General features: G+C 37.4%; 2 protein-coding genes and 1 pseudogene across 3 annotated transcripts in view; 1 reads left to right on the top strand and 2 right to left on the bottom strand.

Annotated features, from left to right (window-relative positions):
• ZNF713 (zinc finger protein 713) overlaps positions 1-10507 on the bottom strand; it is a 52244-nt gene extending 41737 nt beyond the window's left edge. Inside the window, exon 1 of the mRNA XM_028517881.2 lies at positions 10102-10507. Within this exon, the coding sequence (XP_028373682.2) occupies positions 10102-10507 (406 nt within the window). The remainder of the gene's footprint in view (positions 1-10101) is intronic.
• Positions 10390-18886, top strand: part of SEPTIN14 (septin 14) — a 41236-nt gene continuing 32739 nt past the window's right edge. The window contains exons 1-4 of one of the 2 annotated variants that reach the window (XM_036020871.1): positions 10390-10806; positions 15042-15139; positions 15376-15424; positions 16129-16197. In XM_036020871.1, coding sequence (XP_035876764.1) covers positions 16144-16197 — 54 coding nt within the window. In that variant the 5' untranslated portion in view covers positions 10390-10806; positions 15042-15139; positions 15376-15424; positions 16129-16143. The remainder of the gene's footprint in view (positions 10807-15041; positions 15140-15375; positions 15425-16128; positions 16198-18886) is intronic. The other variant, XM_028517105.2, reaches the window with a different exon arrangement.
• Positions 12301-13327, bottom strand: LOC114501445 (annotated as a pseudogene).

Genomic DNA, 18886 nt, shown 5'->3' on the forward strand with positions numbered 1-18886 from the left:
TTCTTGTGAGGGACTTAAGTTCAGACCAATGTCACATGTTGCCTATGACTGGCCCTGGGCAACCTGAAGCTACAAAGAAATATACAGATTGTGGCCTCCTCTGCTGGACTTGAGTGTGTGTGGGAAGGATCACACTGCACACCAATGCTGGCTTTTACCTACACCAGGCCCAGGAACAGTTTAGTGAAAGTCCCAAGATACCTTGAGATCCACCTCCTCCTCCACCTCCTCTTCCACCACCTCCTCCTCCACTTGCCTGTTAGTCTCAGTCACTAAACTAGCCACTGGTGATACTGGAGTTGCATGAGGTAGGTTCTCAGTGAGTCAATAGTTAGGGGTGAGTGGTGTTCACCAGATTAATGCAGGTCCAATCTCATGCCAGTGCTGGGTCTGAGGTAACTTGGCAAATGTCCCAGGGTATACCAAGTCTAGCTGCCACCCTCTGGTTGCTCGCACACCATTGTGTTGGGCTTGGGTTTCAGGGAGTCATTAGTGTGAGGCCAGTATAGTTTATCAGGCCTAAACCAACCAAGCTTTGTCTGTGTGAAGGGATGGTTCTGCATGGTTGGGTGTGCAAAGAAAAATTGTTCCCTATACTAGAGCCACGCAACTCACTCTGTCCCAGATTCTTCTGGGGAGACCAATCTCAGCAGGGCAGGGCTTCTGGGAATCAGGAGGATGGGGCTAGTGGATCTCCCACAAGGGGGATATGTTGGTCATGCTTGGGGGAAGTTTGGGGTAGTGGCCCCTGGCCCAGAGCCACACAACTCAGTCTGTTCAGATTCTGCCCAGACCTCCTCAGTACACACTCTCCAGGAGTCAGGAGGGTGAAGCCGCTGGGAGCCCTGAGAGTGGGGCTAGTGGATCTCCTATGAGGGGGAGCTGCCAGTCAGGTTCACAGGAAGGTGGGAGGAATGGCCCCACCCCCAAACCACACAACTCAGTCACTGGTAGCCCCAGAGTCTACCCTGACCTCTACACCCCAGCCCAGACAGCTGACTCCTCAGCAGGGTGCCAGTTATGCAGGGTCGAGAGGGTGGGGCTATTGCATTCCTTCAGGCTTACACCATAGGGAGTGCTCCACCCAAGAAAGACAGTGTCTGTGGTATGGGAGAGTGACAAGAATTCTGGCAGCTGTCACTTCAAATCTCTCCTCATGCCACCCTCTAGTCCACTTCACCTTTCCTCTGCCAGAATGCAGGGTGAGTGGCTGTCAATTAGATTTTGTGCAGTGGCCCTTTAAGAGTGTGTCTGTGTCTTTACCAGACCCTTATCTCTTCCTGGCAAACAGATTCCCTGCTGATATGCACAGCCAGGTGTTATGTGGGTACCTGTCCCCAGCTCTGGTGGTCTGGTCTGGGGATCTTGGCTTGGGGTTGAGACCCAACTTTTCATAGAGGGAACATCTGCAGCTGACATTCTGCAGCTCCAGAATCTCAGCTTCTGCACTTGGGAGCAAGGCCAGTCCTTTTTATGTCTCTGTCCTTCCTACTTGTCTCGATGAGGCTTCTTTTGTAAATCCTTGGTTATAAGACCTCAGCTAGTCTTCAGTTGATATTAAGGGTGATTATTCTACATTTTAGTTTTAATTCCAGTTTGGTCCTGGGAGGAAATGAGTGTAGCTTCTACCTACTCTGTCACCATCTTGGGTCTGCTGTATGATCTTTTTAATATATTCCTGAATTCATTTTGCTAATATTTTATTGAGGATTTTTGCATCTATGTTCATCAAAGACACTAGCCTATACTTTTCTTTTTTGAAATATATTTGTCTGGTTTTGAAATCAGAGTATTGCTGGTTTCATAAAATGAGCTTGGGAGCTATCCCTCCAATTGTATTTTTAAAAATAGCTTGGTAAAATTCACCTGTGAAACCATCTGGTCCAGTACTTTGGTTTGTTGTGAGTTTTTTTTTTTAATTATTTATTCAATTTCGTAAATAGTAGTTGGTATGTTCAGATTTTCTTTCTTCTTGATTCAGTCTTGGAAGATTGCATGTTTCTAGGGATTTATCCATTCTTCTAGATTGCCCAATTTGATGGCATGTTTGTAGTAGTTTCTTATACTCCTTTGTATTTCTGTGATGTCAGTTGTCACTTCCCTCTCATTTCTAATTTTATTTATTTGGGTCCCTTCTCTTTTTCCTTGATGAATCTAGTTAAAGATTTACCAATCCTGTTTATATTTTGAAAGAACTAGTTCTTGGTTTCATCAATCTCTCGTATTGTTTTTATAGACTTCATTTCATTTATTTTTTTATGTAATTTTTATTTTATTCCTCTGTTCACTTTGGACTCTGTTGTCCTTTGTCTAGCTCCTTTAGGTATAAGATTAAATTGTTTATTTGAGATTTTTCTTGTTTATTGTGGTAGGCCTGTATTGCTATGAATTTCCCTCTTAGGACTGCTTTCACTGTGTCTCATACATTTTGGGTTGTTGTGTCTCAAGATATCTTTTGATCTCTTCCTTTATCTCATTGTCAAACCATTCATTGTTTAGGATTTCATTTAGCCTCCTTGTGTTTGTGTGCTTTTCTTTTTTTTTTCCCCTTGTAATTGATTTCTAGTTTCATATCATTGTGATCAGAGAGATGCTTGATCTTCCTAAACTTATTGAAACTAGTTTTATGGCCTAACATGTGGTCTATTCTGGATAATGTCCATATGTGCTTAAAAAAATGTATATTCTACTCTTTAGGCATGAGATGTTCTATAAACAACAATTATATCCATCTAAGGTATCATTTATGTCCTCTGTTTCTTTGTTGATTTTCTGTCTGGAAGATACACTGATGTCAATGGGGTATTAGAGTCCCCTAAAATTACTGTATTACTGTCAATCTCTCACTTTATGTTCATCAACATTTGCTTTATATATTCAGGTGCTTGTACATTTGCCCCATAAGTGTTTAAAATTTCCTTCTTTGTCTCTTTTTATAATCTTTGTTTTAAAGTCTCTTTAGTCTGATGTAAGTATTAATACCCCAGCTTTTAGTTCCCATTTGCATAAAAATCTTCTTCCATCCCTTTACTTTCAATCTCTGTATGACTTTTGATCTGAAGTTTGTCTTTGGTAGGCAGGATATGTATGGGTCTTGTTTTATTATTTGTCCAGTCACTCTATGTCTTTTGACTGGAACATTTAATACATTTACATTAAAATGATTACTGCTCTGACTGGTGTGGCTCAGTGGATTGAGTGCTGGCCTGCTGATTGAGAAGTTGCAGGTTCGATTCCCAGTCAGGGCACATATCTGGGTTGCAGGTCAGGTCCTCAATTGGGGGTGTGCAAAAGGCAACTGATCAATGTTTTTCTCCTTCTCTTTCTACCTCCGTTCCCCTCTCTCTAAATGTAAATAAGTAAAATCTTTAAAAATATATAAAAAATAAAGTGATCACTGATAGGTACAAAGTTGTTGCCATTTTGTTATTTACATTTATGTTCTTTTTTCCCCTTCTTCTTAAAGAAGTCTCTTTAATATTTATTTTGATACTGGTTTGATGGTGATGAACTCCTTATCTTTTTCTTGTCTGGGAAGCTCTTAATCTTTTCTTCCATTTTATTTTATTAATTTTTTACTTTTTCAAAATAAATATTTTACTTTTTGGTTTTATCAAAGGTACTTATGCACAAAGCTACACATGATCATTTTAGTCTTCCTTTTTTCCTTATTGGTAACTTCTTTCATCAACAGTGAAGAACTGTTGTCTGTTATTATCTACAATATAGTTGCTTCTTTAGTCAATGTTGGTATATATTTAAGCAGCTCCAAAATTTCTAACTCATACACCTTTGAGAAACATATTTACTCACTTGATTATATTTATGTAGAGTTCTCTTTATATTTAGACTTACAATATCCAGTCAATATATTTCCTGAAGTTAGGGTTTTTTCCCATTTCCTTCAGTATGGTTATGTCATTCATTCATAAATAGTTAGACCATTATAAAGACCATTTGTGTTTGCATTTGTTCCATTTTTATTCTATCTACTCTCAGGTGGCTTTACCCATTGCCATAGCTTCACTGATCACCTTTTCTGAGCTACATAACCATATGCATACTTAACCACCTTACTGGACATCCCCATGTAGAGGTCTCTCAGATTTCTTAAGCTGAACATGTTCAAAACTCATTCTCTCTTAAGTCTCTTGCCAGCTATTCACCATAAAGTATCCAGACTGATCGGGTTTGATTCTTGACTCCACAACTTGCTAGCTACGTGAGTTTGGTTGGGTTACTCAACTTTATGCTTCAATTTCCTCACCTGTAAAACTGGGAATAACAGTACCTACTTTGTGGTTGTAAAGGTTAAGAAAGTAAATATCTATAAATATTTAGAACATACTGCATAGTTAGCTGTATTTATATATAACATATTATTCTTACTCGTCTATCATTGTCTCTATCTCAATAAATAGTACCACCAAACCTGAAACCTGAATGTCATCCTTGACTTCCCATTCTTTCCCTCATTTTCTCTCCCCAATCAAAAGTCAAATCCTTATGAATCTACCCTCTTAAATATGCAGTGAAAGTTCCATCTTCACTTCCATTACCTTGATTCACGCCACTATCACCTCTCAGTGAAATTAGTGCCACACCCAACTAACTGGTCCTGATGTTAGTCCAAAATTTTTTTCACACAGCTGTCAGAGTGATCTTTCTCCACACTCCTTCTCTACCACAGAAACACCTTCATTTTATTTTCTGACAAATGTTCGAACAAAAGTTTTACTAAATACAGAAAAACACAGAGAAAATAAACTGTAATGTCATTACTTGTAGATAAACGGTTACATTTGGGGAGTATATCCTTTCAGGCTTTACTATGCATACACGCACACATTATTATATGGCATATGTCATTATTATATGCATAATTTTCTTTTTGAAACCTGATTTTAATTGATTAAATTGTGTCTATCACTTCATGACAGAAAACCAAATCTAAATATTCATTAAAAATAGATTCACAGTATATTCCATTGCATGAAATACCCAAATTTTAAAAACAAATTCATTAAGACATTTAGGGGTTTTTTTTCTTTTAAATTTTTTAATTTTATTTTTGATTTTAGAGAGAAGTGAAGGGAGGGAGAGAGAGAGGGAGAGATACATCGATGTGAGAGACACATTGGTGGGTGGCACTGTATGTGCACCCTGACTCAGGATCAAACCAGCAACCCAGGCATGAGTCTCAACCAGGAATGAAACAGGCAATCTTTCAGTTTGCAGAAGGATGCTCAACCAACTGAGCCATACTGGCCGGGTCTTGCTTGCTTGCTTGCTCCCTTCCTCCCACAGTTTTAGTAAAATTTTGTTTTTTCCTTATGATAAATTTTTAGAAGTGAAACTACTGGCTAGAAACTGCTGGGCCAGTATATCTCATACACTGTTGATAGACCTGCATCAACAGTATATGAGAGTGACCATTCGCCAGTGTTAGGCAGTGTTAAATTCTTTAAAATGTAATAAATAGCCTTGGCCAGTGTGGCTCAGTTGGTTGGAACATTGTCTGTGGACTGAAGGGTTACAGGTCAATTCTCAGTCAAGGCACATGCCTGGGTTGCAGGTTTGGTCCCTAGTCAGGGCAAGTATGAGATCAATGTTTCTCTTTCACATCAATGTTTCTCTTCCTCCCTTCCCCCCTCTCTAAAATCAATAAGCATGTCTTTGAGTAAGGATTTAAAACATCTACTATATAAATAGTATTTAACTGCTGCTTTAACATGCAATTCTTAGATAACATGTGAGGCAGAGCTTTTTATATTTTTAGCTTTTATATTTTTTCTTTTATAAATTACCCTTCCATGCCATTTGTCTACTTTTCTACCATACTCTCTTTTTCTTATTGATTTGTAAGAGTTTATTATGCCATGATGGATTAACTGAGCAGGTCCAAATTCTGCACATTTCAAGGAAAGGTTTGACCCTGGCCTCGCTCCTGGCAGATAACCTATTAAGCTCTTGGAACATCCTGCCTGTTAAGAGTGTTTCTGTTTACTTGAGGTTTTAGGACAGGACAGAAAGTTTATTCTAATAATAGGATTTATGGTGGAAACCTTGGGCCATGTGGTATCAGCTTGCCCTCTGAAGGAGCTAACATGCATGGGTGGTCAGCCATGCTCACATGACCAACTTCCAGTAAATATTCTGGATGCCATGATTTGGATGAGCTTCCCTGATAGGCAATACTGCATACACATTGTCACATCATTGCTGGGAGAATTAACCCTGTGGAGGTCGTGGCTGATCTGAGAGATACAGACTCTTTTCTTAAGTATTGTTGCATATATTGGGTGCATAGGTTCAAGGTCATGACTAGCTGAACATTTGTACATACACATTTGTACATGCACATTTGTACATACTAACACAAATTGAAGGAAATTCTAATGACAACAGAAATATGGCTTCCTCAACAAGCAGGAAAAGAAAAAGATGTGTTAGGTGTTTTGCATCCAAAACAAATCACTTATGAAAATATTTTTGCAAGTGTTGTAAAGAGTATATTTATGCCTTGAAGCACAGCAATATTGTCTGTGATGACTGTTACAAACATTTTGCAAGGCCAATTATTGAAGATTCTGATTAATTCATGTTAAAGACTTTTTTTGGTTGTATTTTTCAGCATATCCATGTCTCCATTTTTTGAAAAGGAAATTTTTTATTCTTTATGTTTTTATATTTCTTTAACAATTTCTAGATTGTAGCTGAAAATAAGTTAAAAATCATGTATTTTATTATGTAAATAAATGTAAATTTGCAGTGTTTTTTATTTTATTTTTCACATTTAAGCACATACTAACAATGACTATATCTCTCAGATACATGTGACCTACACTATAATTTTTGGACCTCGACCTCAGCAGGGTTAAGCCCTATCTGTACAACTCTATTTGACAGAGGACAACTGAAAGCTTGCACCTGGTCTCTGCTGGACCCCACCCTATTTTTGTTGCTGATTTTAATCTGTATCCTTTCACTGTAATACTTGTTATTGTAACTATAACAGTTTTCCTGAGTTGTGTGAGTTTTTCCAGCAAATCATTGAACTTGAAAGGTTGTCTTGGGTACCCTTGAACATGAATAGTAACCAAAAACTCCCTCATCATAGCATACATAACAATTATAGCTTCCATTTTATCATTTGCATTTTATTTTTGCTGCTTTTTAAAAAGAGTTAATTTAAAAAATTTCTGCATTATAAAATCCAGGTTTTAGTCCCTTAACATGTGAGAGGGTTTTTCTTTTGTTTTGCTTTCTTACACAGTTATACATGTTAACAAGTGTTTTACATATTCTACATGTAAACATGAGTACACAAAACATGGGAATATACAGAGTAAAATGTTAGTGCCCTTCAACTCTTCTACTTCCCTCCCTGAAGGTAATTCACTGTCTATCACTTTGTATACATGCTGTTCTGTGCATTTACAAACACATATAACCACATACATATTTAACATAACACACACCAGACTATATGCATTGTTGTGCAACATCCTTTACTCACTAAACGTCTTAGAGCTCTTTCCCTGTCTGTTAACTTGATAATAAACTGCCTTACTGTATTATATAGCAGCATAGTATTCCACTGTATGGATCTACCATAAGTAACTATGTCCCTAGGCAACATTTGGCCTCCAGCAATTTCTCACAATTAGAAACAATACTGCAATAAACATCTTTGTACATATATCCTTGTGTACCTGTGCAAGTATTTCTGCATAATAGATACTACAGTGGAATTTTTCAGCCACAGACTAAATTCACTTAACATTTTCATAGATATAGTCAAATTCCCACTCAAAATGATCTTCTTCAACTTTACAGCTGGTGCCCTTCTTATTCCCTCCCCCCACATTTTCCTCAATACTTTGTATCATTAATATAATTATTTATATTTTGTCAGTCTAGTGGGTGAAAAATATCTTTGTCTTCATTTGTATTCCATGGTTACTTATGAGGTTAAACTTTATTTTTGTTCATTCATTAGCTGTACTTCGTCTATAAAATGCTGTGTATATCCTTTGCCTACTTTCTTTTTTTGTTGTTAACAGATGTTCTTTACATATTATAAACATTAATCCTTTATGTCTTACATATGTTGCAAATATTTTCTGCATGTCTTATTTTTAGGTCTTTGTTCTTTTAAAATAGTGAAACTTAAAATTTTGATATAATCAAGTTAATGAGTTTTCCCAGAATGTTTTCTGTCCTGTTTGAGTAGCTTGGGATGGCTAGAGCATAGAGTGCAAGGGTAGAAGGCAAAGCAGTATGCAATATTAAAATTATAAAGGGCTTTGAAAGCACTGCTAAGAAACTAAAACATTATACTGAAGGCAACAGGGAACCATGTAAGTTTTCAACAATAGAAAGATTTTCAACAAACATAACCAGCTACCTGCTAAGCGCCATCATCAAATCTGTCTCTTAGAAAAATATAATTTTTGTATGTTTTACATTTCACACAATTTAAAAGTTAAACATAGATTATATGTCAAAGGGTATAGTTAAGGGGAGTTTGCTATACTACATTATTAAAAATATTTTAAATTAAAACAAAATGGTATCAGTGCAGAAATTGTCAGAGCAGTGAAAGAAACAGTCTTAAAACAGGTCCGGCTCTGGCCGGGTGGCTCAGTTGGTTGGAGGGTCGTCTGATCACCAAAAGGTTGCGGGGTTTGATTCCCGGTCAGGACACATACCTACGTCGTGGGCTTGACGCCTGATCGTGGGGTAGATACCAGAGGAAACTGGTCAATGCTTTCTGTCTCTCTAAAATGAATAATAAAAAATATTCTTGGGTGAGGATTAAATTAGTATGTATTTACAAACAAGCCTGAGTATATACCTACCTACAGAATATAATGTCATTTCAATTCAGTGGGAAAATAACAATAGATGACACTAAGGAAGGTGTGACGATAAGGAATATACAAGATAGGGTCACTTTAACTAAGCTCCTAAAATTGTTAACATTACAAGCTTTTAGGCATGAGGTAAAGCTATTCTTGTTCTAACTAGCCTGAGAACTTAAGAGCTTTTGAACTGTCCAGTCCTGCATCAATGCCTAGATACACCTGTATTTTGCTGTGTATACTGGGCACTTTTTTGTGCAAACTTTTGAGGGAAAAATAAGGGTGTGCATTATACATGGGCAGTGCCTGAAATACCTTGTATCTACTCTTGTGTTTTGTAATTATTTGTTACATACCATTTCTTGTACCATAATACGTTAAAAAAATAAATGCTAGAATTCCTTTATAATACAAAAAGCAAGTAAATATAAATAAAAATTGAATTAAAAATTAAAACAAAAGATTTATTTCTTGGGAGTTGGGGCCAAAAACATGGGTGCGTGTTATACAGGCCAAACTACAGTACATCTGGACCTCCAGATAACCCTTTATCCCCGAAATAATTATTCAGATCACCTAATTATTTTCTGAAGGACTCACATATGCATCCACCTGACATCTATTATCCAGACCACGTGACATAACCAGACCTCCTGACCCCCACCTTCCTGATCACCAGGCATCCTTATCCTGCCTGTCATCTGACTGATAACTGTCCTGGACCAATCCTAGGGTTAAGAATGCAGAGTTGAAAAATTCTCACGAATGTCCTTTTTTTCTATAAGAACTTTAAACTTTTCTTTCTTTTTTGGAACAGTTCTGGATTTTTGGCTAGCTGTGTTTCCAGTTGCAAAGTCTAAGACCCTTAAATAATGCCCAATAAAACATAAGTAAAAATGTAAAAAAGGTGGTTTTTTAACCCTTTATAAGTATTTGAAGAAAATAATGGTGATTGTTTTAATAATCTTGACTTGGGGGGAAACTCCAAAACATGATACCCACCCACGCCTACATAAAACTAAATTGCAGAAGATATTAAAGGAAAACACATTTAAAATCTTTAGTTGGGGAAGGCCTTCCTATCGAACAAGGGACACAGGGTATCGGAGAAGGCTGGGGCGCCGCTGAGGGGATCCGCGTCGAAGCGTAGTGGCGGCTTCCGCGTCCAGGGTGCCCTCGGACCCCGCCAGCCCTTCCCAGAGCCCGCCGTTGGGTTCCGGCCGGCAGCACTCACCAGACAAAGGGCCTTTCGGATTGCTCCGCCCCCTGACACCGCCTCCGCGCTGCCTCCGCCTCCCGCCCAAACCCGGGCGGGAGAAGGTGTGAGTGCCCTGATGCTTGAACCAATGACTCCCAGTGACTGGGCCCCTGGGGCTGGACCAGCCCCCAGAGCCAGGTAGACTCTGTTGGGAAAACCCTGCAATGGCGACTGCGCCGTGCTGGCTTCGGCTCTCCAATACGCATGCGCCAGCGGCGTCCGGGGCGGACAGCTTCCCACCTGCTGGCTCGGACCTGCCACCTGTTTTCCCAGGTCTGCTCTTCACCAGGGCCCGCAACCCGGGAGTCCTGGGACTTGGCCCGCGACCCTCACAGAATTTCGCGTACTGAGAGGGAAGAGGCGGTGGCGAGGACCCTTCCATAATCCCTGTCAATTAGAAATGTTCCACTGTCAGGCTCCGCGCGGTGTCGCTGCTCCGACCCCTAGGCGACTGGACGAGACCCCGCCCTTCTGGGTTCCGGAATATCGCCCCCAACCCCTGCCTTTTTATACCGACGAAACTGTAAATATAATAATAATGATTGAATACAACTTTTTGGCAACACAGGTCTACTGATGAGAAGAATGGAATTCTTTTAACAGGGATAAGATTTTACTTAATTGGGGTTCAAAGTTAGCTCTCCAGCACCAACATGGACTGCGAAAGTTCATCTGTTAATGGTAGTCTTGTAATGAAATCTTATATATTTCCATCGTTGAAAACTTTTCAAATATATAGATACTTCAAGTACTGATGTTCATAAGCACATGATTTACATTGAACATATTCATTGCTTGGAAGGCATTTATAAAACTACATTATATTGTCTTGATAGCATGTCCTTAAACGTCAGATTAATCACTCCTATTGTAAATAAAGGTTAAGTAGCAGCTCTGCAGCTGCATAGTTAAATGGATTTTGAAATGCGGAAATGCCCTTTGCACTTGCACAGAGGTCTGAAAATGCTATTGGAACAATAGTTTGCACTTGAAAAAATACATCCTCTGCTAATTTTGTGAGGGGATAGGGCTCTCACCTCTTGTTTTACCTTTTGACAGCACTACAAGTATATAAAGCAGCTTAGCATCACTTGTGATTCAAACAATATTAGTTGTCATCGAAATGACTTTACTGTAGTACAAGTTATATGCTATAGCTGTTTTACCTTGTAATTTTAGGTTGACTTCATTAAGAAACATGATCAAGTTTGCAGAAAAAGCTTATTTCCAAATCCATTCAGTATTTGATAAGTGCCTGAGGACAGGTCTCATTTAGAAAAATTTAGACCTTGGTGCTGAAGTCAAATCTTAATAAAATTTTAACACACACACACACACACACACACACACAACCTTACTGCTTTTAATCCATCAAACTTCTGGCTATGTAGTAGGGTACATCAGGATACTTAATTTCTATATTTTTGGTGAAAATTTATGAAACTAACAATGGTTAAATCCATGAGAAGAAATAAAGTTCACCATTGCCATTACTATTTTAATAATCCATGGTAGATTCAAATATTTTCCATAAAGTACCTACTTAGCAAATTCCACTCAATGAGTACTGAATTAGGGTTTTCTCAACTTGTTTGAAAATATCCGCTCTTGAAGTTGTACATAGACTATTCACAAATGCTAATTTTTCAGTCACTCCAAAATTGGCATTGACTCTTGAATAAAAAAAACAAACACACACTGAACAGTATCCATAATATGTTGACTCATCATGAGCCAAGCAAACTTACTTTGGTTGAAACCTTATCCTTATTTTTTATCTTTGTGAAGAAATTCTGGTGTGATGAGATATTTTCTTTTGAACTTTCTAATTATTCTGACCATTGCTTTCTGACACAATTACTATGGTAATATCTGGCCTGTATTCCCCTTGCCTGTAAGATGCAAAGTGAATAGATGGTTTGGCAGGTTTTTTGTCTTTTACAATTAACACACTAGTAGTTCTTTAAGGCAAAACTTCAGGTATAGTTTCATTCAGCTGGGCCCTCTTAGAGTCTTGCAAGGCCAAAGTTAAGATGTCAACAGGGCCATGCTCCATTCTGGAGGCTCTGGGGAAAAATATACTTCTCATCTTACTCAGATTGTTGGTTGAATTTAGCTCCTTGTGGTTGTAGGACTGGGGTATCCCTTTCCTCTTGCCTGTCAGCGGGAGCCAGTCTTTACTCCTAGACTTTGTCGGTATCCCTTTCCTGCCAGTTTTATTTTATTTTATTTTTTAAGCTTAAAGGTGAGTTTATTAAGTTCATTGATGAAAGCTTCAGAAGAATATTCTGAAAATTATTTTTTCTTAGAAAAAAATGGAAAATCAACATTCTCTCCGTAAAGCCAAAGATGCTGTGTCAGTTAAGCCTCTCTACAGACGAGGATGGTCAATCGATTGGTCAAGTCACTCTCTGGGTCAGCAGAATTATAGTCTGGATCATCCTCATCATCTTCTAGCTCCAAGTCATCCATTTTCTGGAACAAAGACTCATTTACCTCTACATTGTTTCCAACATCCTTCGAGAACTGGGTGTCAGATGTGCCAAGATTATAATCTGTTTCAAATAGTTGTTTCCCACTCATTTTTTTCCTGCTTGTTCTTTTATTTTTATTAGTTTCTTTTTAGTTTCCAAGAGTTCTGCATCAAATTTGGCTTTCTAACTTAAGAAATTCTCAATTGTAACAAGAGTGCCATGAAATAATTGCTTTTCAGCTTCTTCTGTTCTTTTTCCTTTTGTTTCTTTTCTTCTTCTCTTCTAGTTTTTATTTGATCCATTATTTCATTTATTTTTTTCTGGCACAGCTGTCATTAATGATCATCACCATACCATATTTTCTTTTTTGTTAATGCTAATAACTTTTAAATGCCTGAGACATCCTTTCATATTTTCCTGGGAGAAATCCTCTCCCAGGAAATTTATATATTTATATATTTATAAAGAGGAGCTTCATTGGGGTATTTCTCAGTGTATGTAAACTTGAGGATAGCCTAGATGATTTCAAAATTTTCTCCAGCCTCAGATGTCACGGTGATGGTGAATCTGGGAGGATTCTCTGGTAATACTGTAAAGGAGTCAAGGTAGATTGATTCCAGAGCCTCCAGCTCATTGTGCTGCTCCTCACCATAATCTGTCATTGCAGCCCTTGCCACTGCCCGTTGATTGTCCAGAGGCCCAGGCAGCACACTCCAGCCAGGGCCATGCTGCACTAGGAGAGCAGGCAGTGGCCTGGCGGGTACAGGCACAGAGTCCCCAGGTGGGAGACCTGGAGCCCAAAGCTAAGTCTCCTGCCATTTTATTTTCCTATGTATTTGCTGAAGTTCAAGCTGAGTCCATCTATTCTTTCCCTAAATTCACCGAACATTTGTATAACCAGTGTTTTGAAGTCAGATTCCTTGTCTCATTTCATTTAGTTATTTTTCTGGAGTTTTGTCTGGTTCTTCATTTGGGGTATGTTTCTTTGTCTTCTCATTTTGGATGCATTTCTGTGTTTGTTTCTATATATTAGGTAGATCTGCTACATCCCCTGGTCTTGGCAGAGTTGCCCTATAGAGTAGGTGTCCTGTGGTGCCCAGTGGCACAGTCTCTGGTAACTTGAGCCAGGAGCTCTAGGAATGTCCTTCATGTGAGTTGTGTGTGCCCTCCTGTTGTAGTTGAGTTGTTTAAAAACAATTTTGCATCTTCTTTTGTGCATTTGAAATAAAGGGCAGGGAGCTAAGGAAGATTACATGGAGGTGGAAGGAAGCAATGTGGGACTGGGACTACAGTGTAGTTAACAAGATTATGTGCTCTCTTGAGGGTAGTTACAGCTTATTTCAAAGTCTTGGAGAGCATTATGTTAAGTGCAATAAACCAGGTGATGAAAGACATATACTGTATGATCTCACCTATAAGTGGATTCTAATCAACAAAACAAACAAGTGAGCAAAATATAACCAGAGACATTGAATTAAAGAACAAACTGACAGTAACCAGAGGTGAGGAGGGAGGGGGCTAATGAGGGGAAGAAGGGTTAGGGTCATCACGGAACATGAATAAAGGACCCATGGACAAAGCCAAAAGGAGATAGAATTGAGGGTGGGAGATCGGGGTAGGTAGGGCAGGGGAGAGTGGTGGGGAAAATGGAGACAACTGTACTTGAACAAAAATTTTTTAAAAAGTCTTATTTTAAGACTTTAAGTCTAGATGCATAGAAATAATGGATGGCACTTTGCTTAAGGCAAAGCAGGTTAATTCACATATCCATCACCGTATATTTACCATTTTGTGTGTGTGTGGGGGGGGTGGGGGAACACTTAATATCTACTCTTGTAGAAAATTTTAAGTATGCAATACATTATTATTAACTATAATCATCATGTTGTACATTAGATCTCTAGAACTTTGGAATCTGCATAGCTGAAACTCAATACTCTTGAATTTATAGTAACTTATTTTCAATTCTGAGAAAAGATAAGTATAAGGAGTCAAGAAGCAACACTTTTTCAGTGGTTTAAATGTTTATTGTTGATTGCAGTTAAAGACTGAAAATCACTGCAATACTCACTGTTAACATTCTGCTAAGTAATTCAGAACCTCTATATATACTAGACTAGAATAAACCATACCATACAGCAGAACACTATCTGTATGAGAAAACACTATTTACCATTACGGAAAAGTGAGATAAAGTATATAGTGGGATAATCCTCAGGATATATCAAATGAAGAAACCATTGTGCACAGAACCATTCTTCAATTCTGTTTGCTTTTCTCTTTGCCATAGCCATCTGTAATATTTTCTTTTAAAGTGTGCCTCATTTCCTCTGTATCTTTGTGCCATACTCAAAAGTAGGATAGCATGTCCTTCAAAGGGAGTTCTGCTTATAAATCAGCACAACATGTTCTCTTGTATCTCTCCTCCCTTGTTCCAAACAGTTTCAAACCCAGTGAATATTTGGTCTACAAATATCAAGAGCACCAGCTTTGGAGTCAGTACAGACCTGTGTCTGCTGCATAGCTGAAATCTTGGGCAGGTAAGTTATTTAATTTCTCTGAATCTGAATTTTTTGTTCTGGCATATGACAATGAAAATACATGTATCTCATTGATGCATAGTCGTGAGGACTAAAGGAGGTAGAGTACATAAACAGTCAGCACAGTACTAGGTATGTAATAAATACTTCAGAAATGACAGTTATCATTCATTTAGTTTGGTGTTTAACAGACTTGTTTAAATGTTATAAATTCTGCTTTCCCCATTCTCCTTCAGTAAGTACACTCTAATCCTCCAGCTTCTTCTGGTAATCTACTCTGGAAAGGTAAGTACTTATTAAGTGTCTTTCTGGTTTTTAAAGCAAAATTCTCTATTTCCCTTTCATGCCCAGAGAGCCCTTCAAAGAAGAGTGTTCTTTGTCCTTTTGATTTCAGAAGGGAGTTAACCTTTCTTTAGATGCTTTTTGCATGTTTATGGTTAAATGTAATATTGTACATTGTAAGTTAAATATAGAAGCTATATTTGCTATATAGAAGCCTGTCTAGCAAAATAGCCACACTGAATGAATAATTTACCTTTGCTCACAGTCTTTTTATTTTTAAATTATATTTTACTGTTTATGTTAATGCAATTGTAGTAATTTTGCCCTCTTTGCCCCTCTCCACCCAGCAACCCCCCCTCCCTCAGGCAATCCCCCTACCGTTGTCCCTGTACATGGGTCATGCGAATGTTTTTTGGCTACTCTATTCCCTGTGCTGTACTTTACATTCCCATGACTATTCTGTAACTACCAGTTTGTACTTCTTATTCCCTTTACCTTTTTCACCCTTCTCTCTGATCCCTCTCCCACCTGGCAACCATCTCTGTATCTATGATTCAAAACAGCCACAATTTAAAACAATAATAGTGTGGACTGAAAGCCAAACCTGGGATAATGTCTATATTAGACTCCCTTATTGATGAAACTATGTTGTAGGAATATTGCCTTTTACATTGATTTTTAAAAGGGTTTTGTTTTTCTGTTTTCAGCTCTTTCAGTTTGGCATGGCAGAAAAAGCAATGTGCATGTCCACACAAATACCCGACGATGAAGATATAGTTGAGTACATCTTTCAAATAGAACTCTTCATTCTGTGCTTGAACAGGATTGTGTAGTTTCAAAATATTGGCTCAGTAAACTGAGATAAACCTAGATGATAAAGGCTTATGCTTGGACATGAACTAACTTTCATACTAATTAGAGTTAAGTATTATGAAGGTTTAAATAATTATTGTGTGTGTTTTTTAGTCTGAAGACTTTTTTCATAGTGCAAGGGATCATTCCTATTTAATACCAAAGAATAATAAATTAAAACTCCAGGACCTCCCCTTAGGTAACAAGAATAGTGCTATTTTGAAGTATATGTTTATGGAACTTCATGTACTGATAATAAATAACTTTTAAATGAAGTTTACTTTAGGAAGTAGTTGGGTGGCTGTTTGTTTATTACTTCACACTGAGCAGGAGATCGGATCAAGTTCCATATTAAGATGAGCTTCTGTTCTAGGGAAAGCATATAGTAATTGATGTAAAAATTTATACTAAAAGAGAAAATAGTATGTCTGAATGGGTGAAAACTTGGTTTTAGAATCCTTTTGACCAAAATGTCAAATATATACATAAATATTGAGCTATGTTAAATAGTGTTCATTTATGTCTTAATAACTAAAGGTTCTCTTCCTGGTGTTCTCTCTTTTCTCAAACATGTGTGTTTCTCTATTTTAGTTTTAATGACCAAATTATCTTATTTTTTCTCTTTTCCTTCTCATTGTTACTCCTCTGGAGTGCATGGATCATTCAACTGTTTTTTTCTGGCAATCATGCCTTTCAAATCACACTTGACCTGCCTTTCATCGTCACTGCTTTAGTGACACTACTATCAGTCATGTCTCAGTGACCAAACCACTGGCTCGTGCCCATTCCATACAGTTTTTGGCCCCTCTTCTGCATTAAATCACAGTGAATGCTTCTTTGTTTATGTGACATTAAAATCGTCAAGTTTTAGAATTAGAAGAGACCTCAAAGGCCAGTTCATCAAATTTTAATCTGATACATAAATGCTTGTTACAGACCCTTTAGAAAGTAATCTTCCACCCTTTTTTTGAACTCTAGTACAATTGGCAACTTAGTTTGATTTCTTTTTAAGATATTAAAAATGACATTCTCACATTATTAAAAGAAAAATTTAAATAATACAAAAGAGAAAACACTCCTTTCAAGCTAGGTTTCTTTCTCTTTTTTTAACCACCAACGACTAATCTTTGGACAACTTTTCATGTGAGCACATCCAGATATATACCTTTTAAAAAAACAGCTCTTTACTTTTGCTCTTATGAAAGTACTTTTTTTCAATAATCAGTTGCCTTTTGGTGGCTATAAGGTACTTTCTGTCTTTTTCTTTTTGCTATTCTGTACAACACTGCATTGAATATCCTCATATCTAGTTTTTCATGTACATGTTAGAGTATCTTCCTAGAAATGAAATTGCTGGGTTAAAGAAGATATGCAACTGTTTTATTTGATGGTAATTAAATTATTCTATAAAGATATGCTAATTTATACTCAAACCATCAATATGTGATGATGCCTATTTTGTTTTTTCCTTTATCTCTCTCCTGTATTAGAATTCAAGGCTTAAGTAGTTCCATTTAATTTTGGGATAACTTTCATTATAAGAAAATCCTTCTCATATGTTATATAAAATTAGACCCTTGGAACTCTTCCTCCTCTTGCAATTCCATTGAGCACCACAAAATAAGTGCAACATCTTTTTCAAATGAATCTTTATGCTTATTTCCTCACACTTAAAATATTCAGTTTTCTCACATAAGGTCTTTAAAATTGAGATATAATTGACATATAATATTGTATAAGTTTTAGGTATACAACTTAATGATTGAATATATGTATATATTGCAAAATGATCACCACAATAAGTTTAATTAACATCCACCACCACATGTGGTTACAATTATTTATGTTGTGATGAGAACTTTTGAGGTCTACTCTCTTCTCTTGTAATGTTTTAACTTAAGTTCTGTTATTAGTTTCCTTTTGTGTTCCTTCCTTTGTTGTTCTCATCTCCTCTTTGTCTTCCTTTCGTTCTCCCTTCCTCTATTCCTTCCTATCTTCCCCCTTTCCTTCCAGGCTATTAAATGAGCACCAACACTGTACCAGGATCTAGGCAAAATGTGGACTGATGTACAGTGTTCTAATGTCCCTTTTAGAGTTAAAGATGAATCTCCAAGAAAGGTTTGACCACCAGAGATAAGTTCAGACTGCCCATCTTTTATCTGGATACACTGATCCTCATAGGTTTTTTTCCCTGAAACTACATTACAATATTAAATCTTTACATTTATAATGAGCTACATTTCTTGTTTCTCTCTCCCTCTATGCTTTTGTTAAACTTAATTTGCCATTCAGCCTTGGGCTGTACATGCAACATAAGTATGTTTATTTATTTATTTTTGGGTTGCACCTAGTTTTCTCACCTAGCACAATATTTTCAAAATTGACACTGTGTTGATTTTTTTCTTTCTCCCTGCCTGGCCATTCCTCATCTCCTCTTTAGGTTCACCTCTTCACCTCCTGAGAGTGGACATTTCCCACGTCTCATTCTTGAACCTTTTGTTCTTCTTTATCTGCATCCAAGTCTCTACTGTTCTCAAATGTATCCAGTTGCCTTCAGGCCATTTCTATACTTTTCTTAAAATTAAAATTTTAAAAGAAACTTATTTTTCTCTC

Source organism: Phyllostomus discolor, chromosome 3, assembly GCF_004126475.2.
Source record: "Phyllostomus discolor isolate MPI-MPIP mPhyDis1 chromosome 3, mPhyDis1.pri.v3, whole genome shotgun sequence".
In the NCBI taxonomy this organism is placed as follows: Eukaryota; Metazoa; Chordata; class Mammalia; order Chiroptera; family Phyllostomidae; genus Phyllostomus; species Phyllostomus discolor.